Consider the following 22554-nt stretch of genomic DNA (forward strand, 5'->3'; position numbering starts at 1 on the left):
AAGACATCTTCATAGGAGACTAAAATGCGATGTACTTGTACAAAGCTAACAAAACAATGTATAACATCGTAAATAGTATCAATGAAATGCTAGAAGCATCCAACAATCACATACTTCATTTTAGACGCATTCCCATATAAAGATGGTCCAGAACAATAGTAGATACTATTGCAAGCAAAAGTGAACTATTTTCATTTAAATTTCTTTCCAGAGTAAGCTGGATAATATAAATACAAGCTTTCCTACATAGTGCATCAAGACATTCCATTTTGGGGCATCACATAGACATACAGGAGAATATTCACCTTTAAGCTGCAAACTGAATCTTCAACAATGTACAGCCAGCCACATGATAATATAACAGGAAGCTGAATCAAGAAGTCATACTTCCAATATAGTTCTTGCAATGAAAGCTTGCCATGGAGAGTAATATTATGAAGGTTGCCCCTTGTGCTTCCTCTTCAGGTGTCAAGCTAATACAAGAGACCGATACAAATCTTCGAGCAATACAACCCAGAGTTTCCACATCCCTGTAGAAATAATCGTAGAGACAACCATCTCTAGAATGCAACTTCTGCAACCCATTTTCAGGTTACCAGTCATTAGATTTTCATGTCCTTCAGCTGCAAAAGGCATGCAGTGTGTAGCATCTGTTGAACTTCCTCCATTTCTTGTATAATGCATTATGGCTTACGAAACCAGTTAAACTCTATCATTCTTCCATCTTGTTCTCATCTGTTTGACCATTATCCAATGAACCATTATCAGTATCACCATTCACAAGAGAGGGCTCCTCAGAATCCTTGATGAGGACTGGAGATGATGATATTTGAGGCCCATTTGGATGGGAAGCTATCTTTTCAAAAGATGCATATTGGTTCATGGCCTGCATCTGTTGCAAAGAGGTCATTATTAGGCTCAACTTTTCATAAATGAGCAGCACAATTCACTCATTCAGGATTGTCCTTGAGAGTTGACACCAACTACAAATTCAGATTCATTTCCTTATACATGTCCAAGATACTATACCTGAAAATCAAGAAAGACATACCTGGTAGAGTTGATGCATCCTGAAATTAACTAAATGCTCCATATCTTGAATCCCAGTAATAAAATGAATATTCCCTGTCTCACCAACTGGACGATCAGTATATGGAGTAACCTCCTCAAGATTCAAAGAAAGCTGATCAGGTCTCTGAAGTAGAAGCTGAAATGTTGGCTGCAATTCATAACACTGTTCAAACAAAGAACGCCGGCAGAACACATAAAGCCCCAGACGAGCTCGAGACATTGCAACAACTAGTCTCCTGACATCACGCAAATGGCCAACAAATCGAGTTCGGACGAGAGAGAGTAAAATGAAGTCATTTTGCTGGCCTTGGAACTTATCAACTGTAGTAATCTGTTGCACAAGAGATCATACTAAAAGTTGGTTAATATAAACATAACAGCAAGCATATTAAACATGCAAAAGGAAGAACAGCATTTAGGAAAGCATTAAGCAACATCTAGACTTGCCTTGCTAGGTGGATCAATCCCGTATGCTTTGCACCGTCTATTGACAACATCACGGATAAGAAGCTTTTGGCCATTGTACGTAGTCAATATGGAAATCTTGCTGGCCGGGTATCCAATTAACCGCATGTAGATATAAACACTAACAACAAATTCAGCCTCCCCTTCATTCTGATAGAACCAAGGAGAGGGAGCAGTCTCACCTTTCCCGTGATAATCAGGAACATCTATCAGCTGGTATTCATAAGAGAACCCAGCATTCGCCTTCTGGAAGATAGCCTCCTCAAGCACATAAGGGAGATCTCCCAGTTCTCGGTATCTCCAGTTGTAAAGTGTGGCTATACTTGGCCGAGCTCGACCCTGGGCATTGAGCTCAATATAAGGGACACCTAGACGAACGAATCTCGTGAACAGGCTTTGATCCATATGGCTGTATTTCTGAAAAGCCATATTTTTTACAACAGGGGGTAACTGATGGTGATCACCAATTAGTATACAGCGTTTAAGCCGAGCATAACCGTCTTCCTGTCTCTGCAGCAGCATTGGTATAAAAGTCTCTATCTCCAGTATCTGAGCACTTTCTTCCATCAACAAATTGTCATACTTGAAACCCAACTGAAGGAAGTCCTTCCTCTTCAGCGCTGCATGAGTACAAGTCATAGCAACAATCTTGGCTTGTTTAGTCATCAGATAATTTGCTCGATCTGCTGTGGACTTCAGCAACTCAAAGGCTCTGCATTCTTCCAGCTCTTGAAACATTGTTGAGAGATGTCGGAAGCACCCTTTTGCTGCATGCATGTCCTTCTCAAAGGATTCACCGGTAAAAACAGGATTGAGAGAGTTCAAGAAGAACTCCGAAAATGGAAAGCGGTCTTTCACAAAAGTTGGTTTATCCTGATTTTGTGCACAAGAAGCTAGGAACTGTTCCCACCGTGAGTAAACATGTAGCAACCAGAAATATCCAGCAGTTTCACATGTATAGCCTACATCTTCTGGCAGATGAAGCGATCTTGCCAGTCTTTCTACTTCACTAAGCAGCTCTAATCTTCGCACAAGCATAGCATTTACACGTCCTTGGCGGCTAAAATCGAGATCTGTTGCCAGCTCTTGTTCGCCTTGACCAAGGCGAAGAAGGTATCTAGCAGGTACATCTCTCTAACAGTAACAATATAGTCTGATGTGAGCAACAATAAGGTAAAAAGGCAGACAAAAAGTCTGAATATCAAATAAACAGTTATCCCATGTAACAGAAATCAAATAATGATGCAAAAAGCAAGTAGATAATCATCACCATACAAGAAACAGTAAACAAATTCCCGTTTAGAGAAAACAAACAGCACCACCATAATTGATATATGCAATTTAGGGTATCCATCCAGAAAAACTACAAAAACTCGCCGAGGATATCGGAAAACATATGAAAACTCGAAACCATTGGCATCATCGACTACACAACTACAAACAGAATTATGTTCATAGCCATCAATATTTCTTCAAATATTTATGATCTACTGAATCAATATTCAAATAATTGAGAACTTCCGATTCATGGAGAATTATACACTTTATTATTTATGAAGAATAATTGAATTTATCAATCAAGTATGATGATAACACAACATTAAAAAGTCTAAGAGACTTTGTGCTACTCAAAGATAATACCTGCATTATCTTCTCAAAAAGATCATTCAAAGCCTGGTTGGAGTGAGTAATTATTAAAGTTCTCTGAGAAGGACAGTTGTGATAAAGAACATTCAAAATTTGCACAGCTGTATCTGTTTTCCCTGTACCAGGCGGACCAACAACCATTGTGAGCCCAGGCTGAATGCCGGAAATTATAGCTCCAATCTGAAAGATAAATTTTTATCAGATATGTGAATACTAAAATAAAAAAATCAAGTTGCTTCCAGCAGCATGATCAGCATGCTATATAAATAATGACTAAACAACTCAATCCAAGCTCAGAAATGATAAATCAAACAATCATACATATAATTGCTATAAAAATGTAATATATATAGAGATAAATAGAGGAAATTTTGACAACTTCCGCAACATGATGCAATTCTCAAATGACCTGTACAAAAGCACCATATGTTTCAGAGTCTGGTCAAAATGATGAGTATCACATAAAAAGTAATTTGAGTTCTAAATGTATGCCCTTGGGGGCTAGGATATAGTTTAGAAGAAAAAGAAGAAGAAGAAATTACTGTTAATGATCACCCAGTTATTTACGTGCGACATTTTGAAAGCTTACAACCTATCTGAAGCCTCAAAACATATAAGAATACTAAATATCCCATCCCTCTGTTAGGATAGAGACTATGAAGGCAAAGCTTGATAATGATGACTTGTCATTTTATTAGTATGTGAACAAATAATATCACGAAGAAACATAAGTTTCTTCTCAAGACTTAGGTCACAGCTATATAGAGTCGGGGAGGACTTTATCTAAGCTTGAGTCAAATTGGTAATCACATAACTTCAGCTTTATACATTTCCAGAACTTCATTTCATTACTTCCGAAAGAGAAATAGTAGGACCTGTATTAACAAGTTTCACAAGATAAACATGACGGAAAGATTCAAAATTGTTTTGAGTACCTGAGTTGGAGTAAATCTCACTGAGTTTTGTTTTGGTTTATCTTGGGGGTATGGCCCCGGATCAGTAGGAATATATGCCTCGACTATCAACTTTTCCTTCTCAGAACCTTGCTCAGCCATGTGGTCATCATTTGAGGTAGTTGTATCACTGGACTTTATATTGCCTGGAAGAGCATGAGTGTTTCCCTTCATTGTCTTGGGGAGCCTAATTCGGAAGGGAGGACTTGGATGCAGGTTCGCTGTACAATCTGAGTTGACAAAAGAAACCTGCAATTAAGGGAAATTGTTAGTAGCTGGTATGTCCAAGAAAATAAACAAATTAAAGCCAATGCAATCAAGAAATGTAGAATTTAACATGTAAACAAATTTACCTGGTAATTAGGGAAGCTTTCTCTCAGATGATCAGCATCAAGAAAAGTGTCCTTGAAATCTATCACTTCCAAAAGATCTGGCATGTTTATCCACTGTGCAGCAGAAGGATTTCCATAACCCAAAAATACATTGTGCAACCACTCAGGAACTATACATGTTTCATTCATTAGGTCTCGTATGGATTCTAAAATTGCTTTGAAATTATTCTCTTTAGGTTTCCTTCTCATTAATATATTAAATGTCCCATATACATCTTCTGCACCTTTTTCAGCAATCTCAGTGACATCAATGTGGTACTGTGCTGAATCTAGAGCAACAGTAACTGTGCGGATATCACCCTTAGGTGGTTTCCACTCATCTCTTTTAATCCTTCCAGTGAAATCATTCATAAGAACTCTTTCCTCATCACGGATCTCGATTACTTCACATCCACGTACATACTGGATACCAAGCCTCTCTGGTACAGTTGATTTGTCAGCTTCCTCTGCGCTAAGGGGTTCAAACGATGGACGAATTGACAGTAAAAACAGGACATCATGTTCTTTAAGGGCATCCCACTCAGATCTTATTCGTGCTTTATAACTAGCTGTGCTGAAAGTAACTTCAGCCGTTACAGAGGAAGGCTTGACTTCTCCAATATTAGGCTGTTTTACTTCATTAATTTTAAACTGCTTGATCGGCACAGCCATTCTTGACCAACCACGGAAAGCAGTTTCTCCCTCATTATTGATGTAGGGAAGAAGATGAGGAATAGCTTCTTGGATATCTTCACGGATTTCATATGTTGATTCGAGACGGAAAAGATTGAAATTTCTCAACAGGTAATCATGGAGTGTCAAAAACTGGAGGTTAAGTTTTGGGAGAGCAAGACATCCTTCTCCAGAGTAATTGATACTTGGAACAAGGCTTTCATCCCACATTATTTGTTCGTTTGGATAAAGGGGAAGAGCATTTATTGCATCCTTTTGTGACTGACGTTTCTCAAAGAATGAAACAAGAACCTCAATGAGAAAATCACGCCTCCTACTACACAGGTCATCTTCTGAAACCAGTTTAAGCTATTAAAGAAAGAAATATTAGTAGTGCGAAAAGAACGCTAAGTTACTCAGAGAAAATCATATTATATTTACTCAATAGAATATATGACTCCCACTGACCTTCCATTAAAAGCATAGCTATTATGTACAACAAAACATATCCACAATGCAAGAATATAACTAATTACTATGTAAAAGTAGCATATTAATCCTCTTTACCAGTGGAAATTTTGACTCACACTATAAAGTACAACTCGGTTTTGTGGAGATAAATTAAAATATCATGGTACAATGTCGGCAGAAAAGTTTAGTGTGTAGATGGCACTTTATGGTTTAACTTTGACAAGTCATTCTCTCTTAAAGTCTCTCAACACAAGCCAAGAAACCATATTTCTACTGTCGAGAGATGGAAAGACATCTAATTTGTCAACTAGTATCACTAAGTAATTGTAGTGTAGCCCCTGTAACTTTTCCATCTTTAGATGAATATAATGCAGTAATTGTGCATGTGACTGTTCTCATCTTAAATGAACATTACACAATTATATAGAACCTGCATTCAAGTAATGACTAATGAGACATCAAGAGAAAGACTTAACTAACCATGATAAACCAGAGATGAATACAAGTCAAGGAAAAATTGTTCACTTCTGTCTCTTGGGCACAAGTATCAAATATTTATCGTTTTCATTGGTCTGTTTTGTAACAGTAAGCAGGGTATAGCAGTACAGTTATGAGAAATTGGGCACAGAAGTGAACCAGTAGGAATAAGGTAATCACTGGGCTCTGGAAGCAGTCATGTAGTTAAATTTAAGGACGATTAAAACCGAAGTAGATGTGAACTGTCTTACTTGTTAAGTTGTTTCTTGGAAGTAAATAATAAAAAATATATACCATGAAAGATAATTTGCTGTGACTTCTAGGTATCCTGAAAGTTAAGCATATACTATACCCTCTCCTTACATTTACATGATTTATTGCAAGACTTCGGTAGATAATTTTTAGATGAATCTACTAGGCACTAAAACGAGCTGGTAATATATAATAGCAATAATTCTCAAGCAGAACTCCATATCACTAGTAAGTTCTTATGCTCTATTATCTGGGTAAAGGGGCCTAACTCTGCTCCCACCACATATATAAACATGTCAGAACCAATGAAGCACGGTCACCTCTCCTAGGAGGTGTACGTGTCGGACACTTGTCCAACACGTGTCCGGAGTATCTAAAAAAATTATCGGACACTGTTGAGACACGGGCGGTATTTTAGATAATGTTTAACGGGTTGGGTCGGGTTCGATCAAATGTTGTTAACCCGGATCCAAACCCGATAATAAAAACAAAAACCAAAATCGCCGCCCTTACCTTCACTATTGAGCGACGAATCGACGATCGAAGCCCTAAAACCCTCGAGCGGCTGCCAAGCGACGATCCAAGGTGCGACGGGCTGCTGAGCGAGTGTGATGGCCAACGGGCTGAGCACGGCAAGGACAACAGGTTCTTCTCTGTCTCTGTCTCTTCCTCCCTCCTCTCTCATTCTCTCTCTCTCTCTCTGTGTCTCTTTCTCCCTCCCTCCCTTTCTCTCATACTCTCTTTGTCTCTCTCTTTTGTTCTCTCTCTCTCTCACTCTCGCTGTCTCTTCCTACCTCCTTTCTCTCTTATTGTCTCTCTGTCTCTTCCTCCCTCCCTCCCTTTCTCTCATTTTCTCTCTCTGTCTCTCTCTCTCTATCTTACTCTCTCCCTATCTCACTCTCGTTGTCTCTCTCTCTCTCATTCTATCTCTCTGTTAATCTTAAATTTTATTCTATTTTTAATTTTAATTATGCGATAAATTGTTAGTTATTTTAATTCTAATTAATGTGATAAATTGTTAGTTATTTTAATTTCTGTTAGTTATTTTAATCTTTGTTATTAAATTGTTAAATTATATTAAAGCTTCTCTATCTGTTAAATTGTTAATCTGCTAATATATATATCTCTACTTAGTTCTTATAGTTTGATGTATGTGTATTTAACACTATTAGATTGCAAACTTTTACTTTAGATATATCAATAATATATTATTTATTTATTTATTTATTTATTTCGCCGTGTCTGTGTCCTATATTTTCAAAATTTGCCGTGTCACCGTGTCCGTATCATGTCGTGTTCATGTCCAGTGTCCGTGTCCGTGCTTCATTGGTCAGAACGCACCTCTTGCTTTCTGGCAAGTAAATCAACTACTAATTGGACCTCAACATCAATACACATCCTAGGATATATATTTGAGTAAGAAGACTGAATACAAATTCAAAACACTCAAAAAATGGAAAATTGAATACGTGTTATCAATTTACTTCAAAAAATAAAACCATAAATCAATAAATTACAGAGACAACAGCATAATTCAATAGAGCTAAGCCAGAAATATATTGCACATTACCAACCTTATTGCAAACCAACTGTTGTAGCTCCTCATCAGATAAAACTAATAACTTCTTCGACAGATCAGCACGCTTGTGAATGGCGCCAATATTGCACAATGCAAAATCTCGCAACTGCCAGAAGATGAACTTGTATGAATCCAACTCAAGATGACCAAAATGTCAACTCAAGAGAAAGATGGATCAAAACCATTGAAAGACATACCTTAGGTACTTGTTTAAATGCGAATAGTTGAAAAGCTTGAAGACGAGAATAGTGAGCAAGCAACACATCATCATCATTGAGTTGTGTTCCAAAATGATCGTCAATCTCAAAACCTTCATAAAACTGTAGCAAGTCCACTAGTTGAGCAAAAAGGCGTCCCTTTTCATGAGTGTAAAGTGCACTTAAATGGCATTTAGCAACAACAGCAACATCAGCAACAAGAGGCTTTAGAAATCTGTAGAGAATGAATAACAAATTTGATGTCATAGGTGAGAATAACAACAAACATTATATGCTTATTAGGACAAATGTGGAAATGCTGCTTTTCTAAGCAAGCACACTTAACAAGGTCTGAAACAGAAGTGTACAATTAAATGTAAGATAAGCACGAAAATTCTGCAAGATCATCCTAAGTGAAACATAAATAAGATAATTAAAGACATGAAAAATAATCAAGACACCAAGCTCTTATACGGAATAACAACTGAACGCAACACCCAACAAAAATTACCGCAGCTCAGAAAACAATGTGAAAAAAAAAATTGAAAGAAAGTGGAAAATTGTGTAGGTACCTTCTAGTAGGCAGTTGGCTCAACAGATCGATCAGAAACTCCATGAATCTCTCACAATATAGAACACAAGATTCATCAACTTGCTCATTAAGGGAATTGCTGAGGTCGATTTCATCAGTACCATTGTTCTTTGATGGTATCACCTTTGAATCAAGAATCTGGAACGCACTCAAGTAAAAATCAGCAAAAGGTCATCATATTCATAATAGTAATATATACTACCTAAAAATAGATTCAAGCAGTGTACCTCTAAAAATTCTTCAATTAGATTCCTGAGAAATTTTACTTCAAGTGCTTTCGAAGGCTCAAATAATTGACCTCCTTTCTTAGCTTCCTTAGCTTCTTTCTTGGTCATCTTTTTCCATTTCTTTATCAGATGTGGGTTAAGGCATAGTTCCATCTACAGGAGATAAATACAGGAGATAATGTTTCAACAAACGCTAGAGCAAATTAACAGAGATTAACACCTGATAAAATGATCAAGACTGAACCTGAAATCTACCAAAAGATAGACTGTGCCACAAACGAAGGCTTACTAACTGCAGAACAGTTTCACTGACAAACTCATCTTCTAAGCTCTGCATCAAGAAAACAGTACATGAAAAAATTAATGGCGTAAAAAAAATTATGAACAAGAGAAAACATCATATTCAAGGAAATAATAAGAACTGCCACTTTTACTTTTCTTAGCCTCACCAGTAGACCACTTATGTTTTTCTAGTTAATAGATTTGATCCTACTTCCTAGGGTTCTTTGCATGTACAGCCCCCATGAGTCCCTTTAAGCATGTATACCTTTCTAAAGTTTGTATATATATAACATTCAAAATCCTTGTTTTTGCATGGATATCCTTCAGGTTATTTTTTTACTAATATGATTTGAGACCTGAACCATCTGACTGCAAAAGAGCAAAAATATGAATACAAGTTCGACAAGTAACACTGAGAGCCTGACTAATTCGAAGTAAATCATACTATTTAAGACATTTTATTGTGCCATCTCTATGATACTGTGGATGCCAAATAAATTACATTTAGAATTGACTAGCAGATGACATGATGTAAGGTGTGAACTCCAACATATTATTGTAGGATTTCCTTTGAAGACTACATTTCTTTAAATCATACCATCTCCTACTTCAAGATCTTTTACTCAAGTATAGAAATAAGCCTCTTGGAAGGTAAAGAAATCACATTAAGACAGACAATGTGGTAATTCAACGGAATATAGGGAATAGCTAGCATATGCAGTATGAATTGCAATTGTGCAATTGAGATTATATAATGATCTAGTAATGAACAGAGAACTGCATACCTGAAAGGCATTTATCATGAACAGCAGGTAATTTGTCTTCTCTGCCATACTTAAGGTTCTTTCCTATAAAAATTATGCAAAAGCATGGTAAGGTTTTAAGCAATAAAAAAAAAATACACAGATGCATGTCGCCTATATATCACAAATAAATATCTGAGACATTCAACAATAAATTTCCATGAACATGAAAAACCAACTAATATGACAGTTAAGAATTCTTTTTCCAAATGAGTATATTGAACGTAACTGTACTAAAATAGCATAGAATCGTTAAAGGCCTCAAATTTCACACACCACATAAATCAAATGAATAAATGAACAAGACCTCTTCCTTAAGTCGAAGAACCCTCCATAGAAACCCTTTAAACGCCTCCTTCCGTTGATAAAAACAGGTCCACGCCACTACATTCTCCCGAAACTAAAAGAAAGAGAGAGAGAGAAAAAAATAATAATAAGTCAAGAAATCGATACCCTATTATTTCACAATCTTCTTTATAAATTAGCCAGAGTTCTCCGAACGCATACCTTTTCATTAATCATAAGAATCATCGACATGATATGCTCAAACGTAGCAGTCTCCGGATCAAAATTAGGCCATAGATAGTTCTCCAAGTACTGGCTCACCTCCAGGATCATAACTCTCTGGAGTGGCACCGTCCTCCTCCCACTTCCAGAGACGCGTAGCTCCGTCTCATAGATCTCCCTAACAAGCTCCGGATCGAACTTCTCCCCCTCGGCGGACTTCCCCCAGTTCGCAGCCGCGATCTTGGTGAGCCGATCTCGCTGGATCTCGAGGAGTGTAATGGAACCAGATACGACGCCTCCGGGACGCTGCTCCGGCGGCTTATCCGTCGCGACGGTCTCCTCCTTGACCCCTCCGGCGGCAGCCGCCTCGACTGGGTATTCGGCGACGCGGTGCCGTCGGAAGTCGTAGATTCCGGTGCCATAGACCTTCGGCATGGTGCCAAGGGATTGGATAGAACCGAGGAGGAAGAACTAAGGTTAGGGTTTTGGCCGGTGAGGGAGAAGGAGGAGGAGGGGATAAACCCTAGAATTTGGGAATGGAAGCGGAGGAGGAGACGAATGCTTTGATTCGATTTGGGCTTATCCCTCGACGAAGTCTTTCTCCAAATTAAGATTAAAAGGGCCCAATTCAATTGGTAAGGCCTTGATAAAACTAGGCCTAATTTGAAACCTTGCACCCGAGTGCACGTGAGTTTAAGATCATGTTCTGGCCCGTGACTTGTATTTGGATCGATAAGATTTGATTCGATCCAATTTCTACCATGGGCTTCTCTTTAAGTTAAGAAGAACATCTCACTACTTTTGGAGTTTAAAATTAAATTACTTAAAAACCTCCCATTTGATCTTAGATTCTAATTATCACTTTAATTTTATCTTAATCTTAAATGCATTAAGGTTATTTGCATCTATAGTTAATTTAACTCATTTATCTGCCAGTAGTAGAGTATTTTTGAGGTATTAAAAATAAAAATATAGGATGTGAATAATAATAAAAGCAAAATAATTGCTGTTTTTGATAAATTTCACTTCTGTTTTTAAAAATCTGAACAGCCTTGAGAAACCTTTTTCTAAGAGATTTTTGTTATTGCTCAAATAGACATCGCATGTGACTCAATTTGCAATCCTAAGCAAATTAATAGCATTCAAAGTTCGAGTTCTGTTGACCTTCTCCACTAATATTTAGCGTATGAACTTATTTCATCACATTGAATCTCTGACGATTTACTTATTCATGGGTGTAGTTTCCCTTGAAGGAATGATGAGAATAAAGTTAAAGCTCTTTGAGGTTGATAGCGAGGAACCATATGCCCTGCTCCTCTTACAGTTGCAAACACCAAGCCTTTGTATTCCACAACATAACCTCCAACCTGCCATGTTAAATATAAAGTTAGAATTGGTTATGTTATTAGATGTGAACTTATGATTCTAAAAGAACATCAAAACTATCATGGAAGATGTAAAAAAACTGGATATATAATGTCTGTTGTTCAGTACCTCAGCGTCGTCAGTGTACCATGGACGCCAGGACTTTTCGACAGGAAGTCCAAGGATGTCTAATGAATATTGTGTTGAAGTAACCGGAACAATTGAATCAATGTCTCCACTGTAGGAACTAGTTTTATCATGTAATTGATCGGTAAAAGTGAAAGTAAATTTATGAGTGTGCTATATACCGTATATTTTTGTCGATTAATTACCTATAGAGCCATGTTCTTATGCCACTTGCAATGAGGTGCTTAATTGCAGGCAGCATAGTGATTGGTGCATCTTTCCAAGTTTCGTGTAGAACATCGCTGTTTCATATGATAAGAGATAGAAGGCATGTTTATCATCATCTGTAAGGATCTCCTCGATGCATGAGTGAATAGGTGAAGGCCTGATGGTTACCTGCAATCAATCCATGGGTAATTTAAACCAGTGGTGTTTGCATGAAGAGCCCTTTGCACTGCAGGAAGATTCAGATAAGCGAAGACATGGCGATCGGAGCAAGGATCGCCAACCATCATCTGTTCACTAAAGGTTGATCGATCATCTTTTGATATTTCAGAGGAGCAAGATTGTGGTAAGGTTAATTGCGTACCGAATTTTGTGAGTTTGATGCCTTGGATGGATCATGACATACAGGAGCATAGATGTTATAGAAATCAATATTCCCGACGTCTTGATCAGCCAACCTCATGGACTCCAGACAGCTTTCAGTATAAGTACCATCAAAGCTACAATTTGCCTTGATAGCATCATGCACTGTGCTAGAAATCATAGCATGAGTCCAGAGGTATTCATAGGTTGCCTTCGTATTTGTGGTATCATCAAAGTATGCATTTCCAATCTACAAGATTAACCAGGATCTGATGAGATATAAACTATATCGTAATTAATTTCAGATCTGATTCAATTAAGTGTTTAACAATTAAAGTACTTACAGCAACACCTCTAAGCTTGATGATGGTCTTATTTGCGACTTTGTTGTTAGCAACTATAGCATTAGCAAGCTCAGGTATGTAGTGACCGGCATAACTTTCTCCGGTTATGAAGAAGTCGCGATCCTTGTATTCAGGAAATCTCTCAAGCCAGTTAATGAGAAAGGTATAAGAGTCTTCAGTAGTTCTCTTGTCACCACTGGCATTATAGTCAGATGTAGTGTTTGAGTATGAGAAGCCAACTCCAGCTGGGCTCTCGAGGAAGAGCATGTTTGCCGCTGCCATTGATCAGGAAGCAACAAATCGCTGAAAAACTGCAAGAAATTTAACAGTCTTCCTATAAGGTTTGGAAGTAATTTACCTTTATTCCATGCATAAAGATTGATGTATAATGTTTTGTTATCGCTATTGACAAAGAAGGGTCCAAGTTCTAGCATAGCACCACCTCCCAAAGAAGAACAGCCAGGCCCTATAGGTCTTAAAGGACTTTGATCAGTTCCAACACAGGCATAACAATGAAAAGAATTGAAGCATTGAATTACTTATTATATGCCAAGAATATCGGCATATTTATCTTTGATTTACAAGTATTCAAGCATGCATTTGCGAAACATGAAGACAATTTGAATGAGGCTGTTGATTCTCTACAATAATTAAGAAGATTCAAACAAGGTCTGCAATATATATTGCAGCATTTAGATCAACACATGCTTGCAATACTAGGCTTGGTCAGGATGAATTTATCTTGGACTGTGGAAATCCATAAAAATGAACCTCCTATTTTTCTTTTTCAAAAAAATCTTCTGCAGTGTGATGCATTGCAGAAATCAGGGAAATTTTGTTATACATTGTGCTAAAATAATCGCAGAATGTTTCATGCATTGTATTAGATTTCTGATATCTGAAATTTACTATCTAATTACTTGCTTTCCTTTTGAGATACCCATGATTCTGATTCTGATTCCGTCTCTAATCACTGTACATATCTATCTAAATTCTATGTGCAACCAAATCCTGTTATTAATCCATAAAACAGAATACGAATTAAGAATCAGATACCAAACAACATAAAACCTATAGAACTTAAATTAAGCTATAGCTTGGCACATAAAAAAGCCAGCAACAGTACCTCCATTAAGCCACAAAACTATTGGCTTTTCTGATGGATCATTAGCAGCCTCTGCAAAGTAATAGAACAATGCCCTTCCAGCCTTTGGATCAACTGTTACATATCCTGCAAACTGATTAAATTCGACTCCTTGAGGCTGGCCGGGCAATTCAACAATCTTATCAGCCTCTCTCAAGCCATCTTGAAGACCAACATATACTGAATTATAGATGTAGTCATATTCAACTTTACTATCATCCCATGTACGATATCCGATAGAATTTTGGGACCTTTTTAACTTGATCATCTCAACGAGGCGCTCACCGTCATTGGCAGCGGTATAATGAAATGCCAAGAAGAAGAACAAGAAGAGCAGAAGAGATGTTACCACCTTTTCCTCCATCCTAGTTGACATGTTCAATGATAAGAATGTATTTGAAGCAATAAAAGTCTCAGGCTGGCTGCATTTATACTTCCTCTGGTGGAATGACAGACTACACGAGATTTGAAGCAAGAGTTGAGGTTAAAAGACAGAAAATCTTTAAATGTGGATAGTATCAATACACATTGGCGTTATCTTTGGAGTCTCTTAATGGTATGTAATTTTCAATTATAGTAGCTATTTTGAGGATCCGTATTGGCCCAAGTTGTAGCATTATACTATTATCCATCTATTCTTCCATATAAGACTCTTTCCTTTCGTTTTTGGAAAGCGGCGATCTTAGCTGCTTCGGCGCCGTTTTCTCTATAGTCTGCATGATTCGTCCACGACTCCGCATACGGTGCCGACTTCTCTTGAACCCTAATTCAAGATGGTCTTCGTCGTTATCCCAGGAACACACGGATTAAGAGCCAAAATTAAAAAGAAACAAGAGAGACAGAGGCCTTGCATCACTTTTTTTTTTTAAGATATAGCAAGAAATGCAACATAAGAAGCATCAAACTATGTGAATTAGAATACTCTTTTGTCTCTTTTACATCTAGGGTCGGCAGTGTCCAAACTACTTGATCCTGCCAACCTTTTCGAAAGAAGCCTTAAAATGAGCCAGACATAGGAAGACAGCAAGAGGGCCAAAGGTGAGAATTCCAAGCCGGTCCAAAGTAGTTTATACAACGAGTTCAAATTTTAGAGGCCTTGACGTAATTCTCCTCATACAGACATTTATACAAACATCTTGACTGCTATGCTCTGCACTGCTCACCAGTCACCACTCCGCGCACCACCACCATCACCATGTCCCCCCTCCCCTCCTCCAAACCTCTAGAATGGTGTTAAATATTTGGCTTTAAATAATTTAAATATTTAACTTTACTAGTCTCAGATGGATCATTCAGCTTAGCTTGGGTCAGTTAGAAAGACCCTTCCATGTATTTGCTATGTTCCTGGGCTTTCTTCTCCATGCTGGACATGGGCCCACATTCCTCAATCCAGGCCTAGGTGAAAGTTTAGCATACTCTTCTTCTTCTCTAGACTAACTTTTCTTCACTCCAAAGTCGAAACTCTCTCTCTCTCGACTAATTTCTATCCAGAGAACTCAACTTGCAACACTAGATCTTTATTTACATCCTAACTAGACCTAAACATGGTAGCCCGACCCGACCCGACCCGACCCGTTATTTTGGCGGGTTGGGTCAAGAAGTTTTATTTCATTGGGCTGGATCGTGTTTAAATTATGAGACCCGATCTATAATTTTAGGCCAGATTTGGGCTTAGTTGCAACTCTAATGACCTGGCCTACTGCACTAACAATACAAAATTATAACTTAATAAATAATAACATATCAAAATATAAGAATATAATTTAGTTATGGTTATAGATCCCGAAACCCGACCCGATCCAACCCAACACAAAAAGAATGCTCTGTTCTACTCCTAGAATCAACCAAAAGTGCCAGAAAAGATGGGGAAAAAAAGAAAAGGTTGAGAGTACTCTGAAAGATCCCTCCACTTTGGTCCCATTGCCAATTTGCCACTAAGAGGAGGACTCCTCCTTTGCATTGAGGACACTCCATTACAGGCCAGAGCAACACTTCGTGCAGCACACGTAGCATAGGACCACTCATGGCCACCTCTTGTTGATATGCACAGTAGTACTGCTCATTTCCTCCTTCAATCATGCATATGCTTGCTTGCCTTTCTTTTTCTTTTTTTTTGTTGTTGAGGTTTTATGATAAATTTTTTTTCCTTTTCTCCTTTGGATCAATTCCATGCATGTGATCTTGTGTAGGCTTGATAAGCGACATGTATCTTTTATGTGAAAGAGATCTACCCTAGTCCAACTAAACCATATTCTTCTGCAAATTGATCATTGTATTGAATCCCAAATTGGATGCCTTGTGAGTTGTGCCTCCAATAATGTGGAACTCTCCATGAACAGAGACTAGTTTATTTATCTAAGTTTAGGCGACAATAATGGCGGGAGAGAATGCAATGGACACCACCTCTTTCCACGTATGATAGTGGTGGTAAAGAGACTTGGAGACATGCAAAGGTCCCCACTCTAGACCCAGGTGTTGCTCAAGGTGAAGACTTGAAGTGGAATCCAACTCCTCCATCAACCATAGTTGAAAGTAGGAAACTTTTACATCTGGTACTGTGGACTGTGGTTCCTTTCATGGCCTAACAAAAATTATGGCCATGTAGAGTGAGAGGAGCCCTCTTTTGATCCAAACCAATGGTGAGAGTAGGGGGTTTTTGGATTCTCTTTGTGGGCTAGCTTGTCACTGTCATGTGCCCCAGGAGTTTGCCAATGTTCTTGGCTCAGAAGCATGGCTCCCCCTTGCTTTTGCTGTAAAGTGTCCACTTGAAACTTTAGTGGTTACTGGACACTGAGAGTTCCCTTTTCTCTTTTACCCTTTTGGTCCTGAGAAGAAAGTAAAAGGTACTAGTGGAGAGTGAGAGCTTAGCAACCTATCATTTTGTGTAACCTGAAATGGAATCAATTCATAATCTATAGTTTTCTTTCTTTTTGCCCAGATAAAAGTTTTGTGCTACTTATTATTGGTTATTGAAAACCTTTTGGTGCAACTATCATATAAGACTAAGAAGAGAAGCCAATGCGAAGTGAATCCCTTGTAGCTTTTCTGGTAGTTGCATCCAATATCAGGCAAATAGAACCAAACATAACTTGCTTTCCTAGCTTCTGATGTTGACTACTCTTGTGTGAAGTTAAACTTCATGAGTTCAGACAGACTCCAATCATGCTTGAGAGATATTTATAAAATTTGCAACATAAAGGAAGAGATTAATCTCTAACTCATTGTTTGTGATTATGGCAAAGTTTTATGGCATACCCCAGCCTTTGATGAATTAAGTTATGAGGTACAACTGCAGTTAGAGGTCTACCATACCACCTTACTTGTGGAACCAGATGAAAGAAAAGAAAAAGAAAAAGGAATCCAAAGAAACATAGAATTAACTAGATAAATCTAGATGGTAGGACTTTTAAGAATCCACTTCGATCAGAACTCCATGGTCTATAAAGAAAAAATATATATTTACTTTTCCCTCTTTCTCTAATTTTCTGTTCCAGAACTCATCTTGGCTCAAAAGTTATGCCTGTTAGAAATCAAATTGGTTGCCTTGTTCATTTTTTTTCCCATTCGTACGACCCAGTTTGAAACCTATCATTCAATTGGTTTGTCAACATAACCGTATTTTAGGACTATGGAGGATATGAAACTTCATGGAATTCTCACTTGCCATGTTGCTCATATGTTTATTCATTAGGGAAAAATATAATGAAGTTTCTTCGAAGCATCCAGGTATCAATTTGCATACTGTTCAATTTTAACTGCATGGTCTTTAAGATCTGACCAAAAATTTATGAAAGACTGCAACAGCAATGAGAGAAACACTGAGATCTTTTACAGAAGGGGAAGGAAAACTGCTATCTTTTCCTTTCTTGTACATAAAATTAAGTACAGGACAAGATACAAAAAGAACAAAAACTAAAAGAGTTTCCTAGTAGAAGTAGCTCTTTGTGACTTTCTCATCTCATATTCCCACCATGGAAACTTTTGATGTGGATGATGAACTAGGATCAGTTTTATTTACACTCTGTGCGACTGTTAAGCGACAGGCACTTCCAATCCACCAGGCAATGCAAGAAGTCCATGACCTATATAAACCATTATATACAGGGAGATTAGAATATTTTTGGAACATTTACTGCAGAACAACAACAAAGTTGCAGCAGATATACCTCAGCTGGTTCTTGGAGTGAATAAGAGGCACTAGTTTCCTTTGGAAATTTGGAAACAAGAATTCCGATGCCTTGTCCTCTGTCCCGCAGAACCTAAACATAAAATCAAAAGTACAACAGCTTCTTAGCAACACTTATCAAACTTGAATGTTTAAATACTGATTACAACTGAAACTGATAATTTACTTTGAAAGCATCTTCATCAGTGCGATCGTCGCCAATATATACTGGCATGACATCATTACATTCGTTGTAACCTATATAAAAAAAGAAGATAAGTAGTTATGGTTAGTTAGTTAGTTACCAATGCAACAGGAAGAATAGCTGGATGACCTTAAGCACAATACAAGATATACCAAACTGATGAATATGGTATGATGTATAATGCATGTTTAGGCTTACCAAGAGAGTCTAGCAAAAACTCAAGGGCCTTCCCCTTGTCCCATTTAATAGTTGGGCGAATCTCCAACACCTAAATTTAAAGAAACACACCAAGTCATTTTTCATGTAGGTGTAACCTTAAGTATGCAACTAAAATCTACAAATGGCAAAGATTCTAATCTATATCACACCTTTCTTCCTTGCGTAAGCTTGAGTTTCGGGTATTCCTTGAGCACAGAACTAACCTGCTGGTCCAACGTGCTCCATTTCTGGGATGAAGTTGGTAAAAGTAATGTAATTAACCTGATGAAATTTTCATTTCTGGCCAAAAAGAAGTAGGTTTTGTGTGTTCTAATATTGTGAGATCTTTACCTTTTCTTCGACGCAACGGTAGTGAACTGATACGCAGAACTTATTGTTCTCCACCATGGCCCCTGGAATTGATTCAGTTTTCTCCACCAGTCTTTTGTAAACCTTGAGAAGTAAATAGGCCATGAATTGTTCAGTTAGATATATAAATATGTGATGGTGGAACTAGAATGTGAAAATGTTTTCTGTGTGATGCTTCTTGAAGGGTATACTCATCAAACAAATAGACTGCAATGATCTTAACTCAGATGAGGTTTTTTTACTTTAACAAAAAAATAGAACTAGTCTGTTCTCTTAATAACTTTTTTGTATTTCTTTTTAAAATTTGAAATAGGAGGGAAGAAAATCTCACCTCCTCTATCATTGGCAGGAACTCACTTGCTGGTTGGAAGAGAACTGCCTTGGCCTTGGCCTAAACCATTCATTAGGAATTAAAAAGAAGGATCAGATAAACTAAACCATAATAGTTGAGAGGGAAAAAAAATTCACACTGAAAAATGACAAGAATTGTATCATACCCACCTTGGATTTTATATGCTTGGGCCCTCTTGTGGGACCTTTGATGTCCATCCCATGGCTCCCAGCGTAGTACAACTCTGCTAGTCGTACAAAGTTATATACCTTCACACAAACAAATTAAGAAGGATTAGATTAATATAGAAAGAACTATCTCCACACTTGGCAAGCAAATTAAGTTATAAAATTATAATGTACCTTATCTCTACATCTCCCACTCACAATTGCAGTAGGGAAAAACTTTGCCAATTCTCTCACAGCTTCTCTCATCTGATGCCAAGAAGAAAGAACCCAGATATAAAAATCCAACCTTTTAGTCTCAGTTGGTTTAGATTCATATAAGAAACAGAGGAGAAAAAAAGAAGAGTTAAAGAACAGAGCAAGGGATTATAAACTAACAGTTTCAGACATATATGCACGATCTGGATCATCAACTATGGGAGATAAAGTTCCATCATAGTCGAGAAACATCACAATCTGCTTCCCCTTCGACGCGGCGATGATCTCTTCAAACATCTTCAACGCGGATGGATGCTTATTCTACGCAGAAATAAATAAGTAAAAAATATTGCAAAAATGTTCCTACTAAAACCAACTCAAATCCAAGAACCCAAGACTAGAATTTGAGCACTTACAACCCACTCCGCGTAATTCTCTCCACGACGGGGCGAAGACGCCTTCATTGAATCCATCCGTGAATTAATATTAATCCTCCCACTGCTGCCGCTGAGATCAAGATGGCGCATTGGCTTCTTCTTCATCACCTTCTTGAAGTTAGCGTAGTTAGTGCTGCCGCTGCATCCCCGTGGAGGTGGGTAAGAGTAATGAGGCATAGTGGAGTTTGCGGCTGCGGCAGTGGCCGTCGCCATGATCGCCATCTCCTTCGGCGTGACCGCATTGCGCTTAGTCATCTCTTCCCTTCCCCTGCTTCTAATACTTCGTGCGGGGAGTAAAAAAAAAAGTAATGCTTCAAGAATGAGATATAAGCGCTTGTTTGGAATTATTCTCCCTCTTTGCTAGCAATATGAGGAGGAGGAGGAGAAGAGCCAAAAGAGTGGTAAAAGAGGAAGGAGAAGAAGACTTTGAAGAAAGACTTCTCTCTGTTTTCCTACGTAATGGAAGAGCAAATGGATGCAGGTGCAGGTCCAAGCGCCAAGGTTTATATAGAGTTGGGCTCGGTCGCTTTTGGACTTTGGGAGAGAGAGAGAGAGAGAGAGAGAGAGAGAGAGACCGAAAGTGGCGTGGGCCCAAGAATCCATTGGGCCCCACGTCCGTGGGCCTGACACGTAGAATGGGCCCCAGGTGGGCCCATTCAGGAGCCAGGTGGCGCGACGCGCCGGGGTCGCAAGTGGGTCCCGAGGGTCGGTGCCTACGTGTCCGTCGGGTTACACCGACCGCATCTTGCCCAGAAGCTACGCCCCTGAGAAATTTCCTTGATGTTAATTTGAATTATGTCAGGTGTCTTTTTGTGAAAACAAAAGGCTACTAATTTTATACTAACACGCCCCCCGGAAAAAAATAGAAAAACTCGCAGCTGTGGGCTACTGTCATTTTCAAAACCGGATCAAATATAATAATTCAAAAATATATGTATACTCTAACACCAATGGCAAAATTATATTGTCAAGCACGTACCTTCTTAACAGTAATTAAGTCAATTCTAAAGGGTTGTTTCGAAAAAAAGAAAAAGAAAAAAGAAAATGGAATTTCCTTTCCATGGTTGGTAAGTAATTACAAAGAAAGCACCCATAGAAGTTCAAGGCAAGAACTTGATTGGAATATTTACATGCATGTTGGAAAAAAAATTATATAAAAAAAATACACAAAACAACACTCGTCAACTTTTATTTGGAGTCTTAGTGGCAGTAATTGAGCATGTTCTCTTTCATTTCGATGCAGTTTCTCGAGTAGTTGGTTGTAAGCTTCATGCTTAAGTTTCCACTTAGTGTGGTAATTAATTAAAAAGTCATTAGTACCTTTCTCCCTTCCTTCTAGGAGTAAAATAAAAAGCTTACAGCATGCCGATTCGTTCTGAGTTTGATTTTTCAACCAATCTATATATAAATATTAGTTTTTTTTTAATTTAATTTGTGATTAGTCTACTGCCCCAAACTTTAAATTAAGGAGTATTAACTCCAAATTCTATTCTAGTCAAAGTTACTGCCACAAGACACCAACAAGATGGTAAATTACGAAATCACGGTGGATCTTTCTTGTTCCCTTTTCTCTTTATAATATATATATATATATATATATATAAGAAAATCCCAAATAAAGTTAACCCTTTCTCACTGTCACCTCCGATCTCCTCAACTCACCAAAGACTTCGAAATTATTAAGAAAGTGATGTCCACATAAAACCTTGACACGTCTCTCTCTCTCTCTCTATATATATATATATAGAGAGAGAGAGAGAGAGGTAGAGTTCTTATAAGGACATGTAGCCAAGTCCTCAGTGCAACACTTGGTCTTCTCTAACGACACAAGTTAAGATATGAAAAAATTGTTAATTATTTTTTAGATCCACTTTAAACTTCTCCCCATGGCTAAGGCAGCTCTTGTTCATGCATGAAGTTCTTAGCTTTGGTGGTGGTGTTGTCTTCTTGCCCTTTGTCATGTTGTGGTGCGCATGCACCAAAGTCTTTGCATGCATGCATGGAGGTAAAAGATAAAGTTAGCACACCAACACCAACTTATTTAGTCTTACCTAATGAAAAAGTTGATATTGTCCTAATTACACCGATACTGTTATATATAATCCGAATCCGAAAACACTGAGCCCCGTTCTAAGTCTCCTTATTCTGGTGTATAGTAATCAAACAACAACTTAGTTTCTTCTGTATTTCATACAACTTTTAAAAATTAATTTAATAATAATATAAAATTATTATTTTATCCGTAGATTAGATGACACATATTTATTACTATTACTACTACTTTATATCGAATAAAAAATATTCTTATTATTTAATTTAAAATATTATTAATT

The 22554-nt window shown here is 37.8% G+C and overlaps 3 protein-coding genes across 3 annotated transcripts; all 3 read right to left on the reverse strand.

The window, feature by feature from the left end:
- Positions 1 to 168: 168 nt before the first annotated feature.
- LOC140787418 (uncharacterized) lies at positions 169 to 11167 on the reverse strand. Its single transcript, XM_073136323.1, has 14 exons — positions 10567 to 11167; positions 10367 to 10459; positions 10042 to 10104; positions 9219 to 9305; positions 8975 to 9127; positions 8728 to 8885; positions 8156 to 8390; positions 7954 to 8064; positions 4490 to 5548; positions 4119 to 4385; positions 3178 to 3363; positions 1519 to 2670; positions 1052 to 1402; positions 169 to 892 (listed from the first exon to the last, which is right to left on the reverse strand). The coding sequence occupies exons 1-14, from the start codon at positions 10999 to 11001 to the stop codon at positions 713 to 715; spliced, it is 4530 nt and encodes a 1509-aa protein (XP_072992424.1). The 5' UTR covers positions 11002 to 11167; the 3' UTR covers positions 169 to 712.
- Positions 11168 to 11743: 576 nt separating this feature from the next.
- LOC140786037 (serine carboxypeptidase 1-like) lies at positions 11744 to 14497 on the reverse strand. The gene is made up of 8 exons (XM_073134197.1): positions 14116 to 14497; positions 13348 to 13455; positions 12990 to 13264; positions 12647 to 12895; positions 12454 to 12572; positions 12264 to 12359; positions 12061 to 12169; positions 11744 to 11933 (listed from the first exon to the last, which is right to left on the reverse strand). The coding sequence occupies exons 1-8, from the start codon at positions 14495 to 14497 to the stop codon at positions 11796 to 11798; spliced, it is 1476 nt and encodes a 491-aa protein (XP_072990298.1). The 3' UTR covers positions 11744 to 11795.
- A 3380-nt stretch (positions 14498 to 17877) lies between these two features.
- On the reverse strand, positions 17878 to 20698 carry LOC140786662 (probable trehalose-phosphate phosphatase 6). Its single transcript, XM_073135264.1, has 11 exons — positions 20201 to 20698; positions 19965 to 20105; positions 19764 to 19835; positions 19572 to 19670; positions 19402 to 19461; positions 19053 to 19154; positions 18872 to 18949; positions 18702 to 18771; positions 18486 to 18556; positions 18300 to 18392; positions 17878 to 18215 (listed from the first exon to the last, which is right to left on the reverse strand). The coding sequence occupies exons 1-11, from the start codon at positions 20474 to 20476 to the stop codon at positions 18144 to 18146; spliced, it is 1134 nt and encodes a 377-aa protein (XP_072991365.1). The 5' UTR covers positions 20477 to 20698; the 3' UTR covers positions 17878 to 18143.
- Between the last annotated feature and the right edge of the window lie 1856 nt (positions 20699 to 22554).

Source organism: Typha latifolia, chromosome 4 (assembly GCF_019914945.1).
Source record: "Typha latifolia isolate L0001 chromosome 4, TyphaL0001v2, whole genome shotgun sequence".
Taxonomy (NCBI): Eukaryota; Viridiplantae; Streptophyta; class Magnoliopsida; order Poales; family Typhaceae; genus Typha; species Typha latifolia.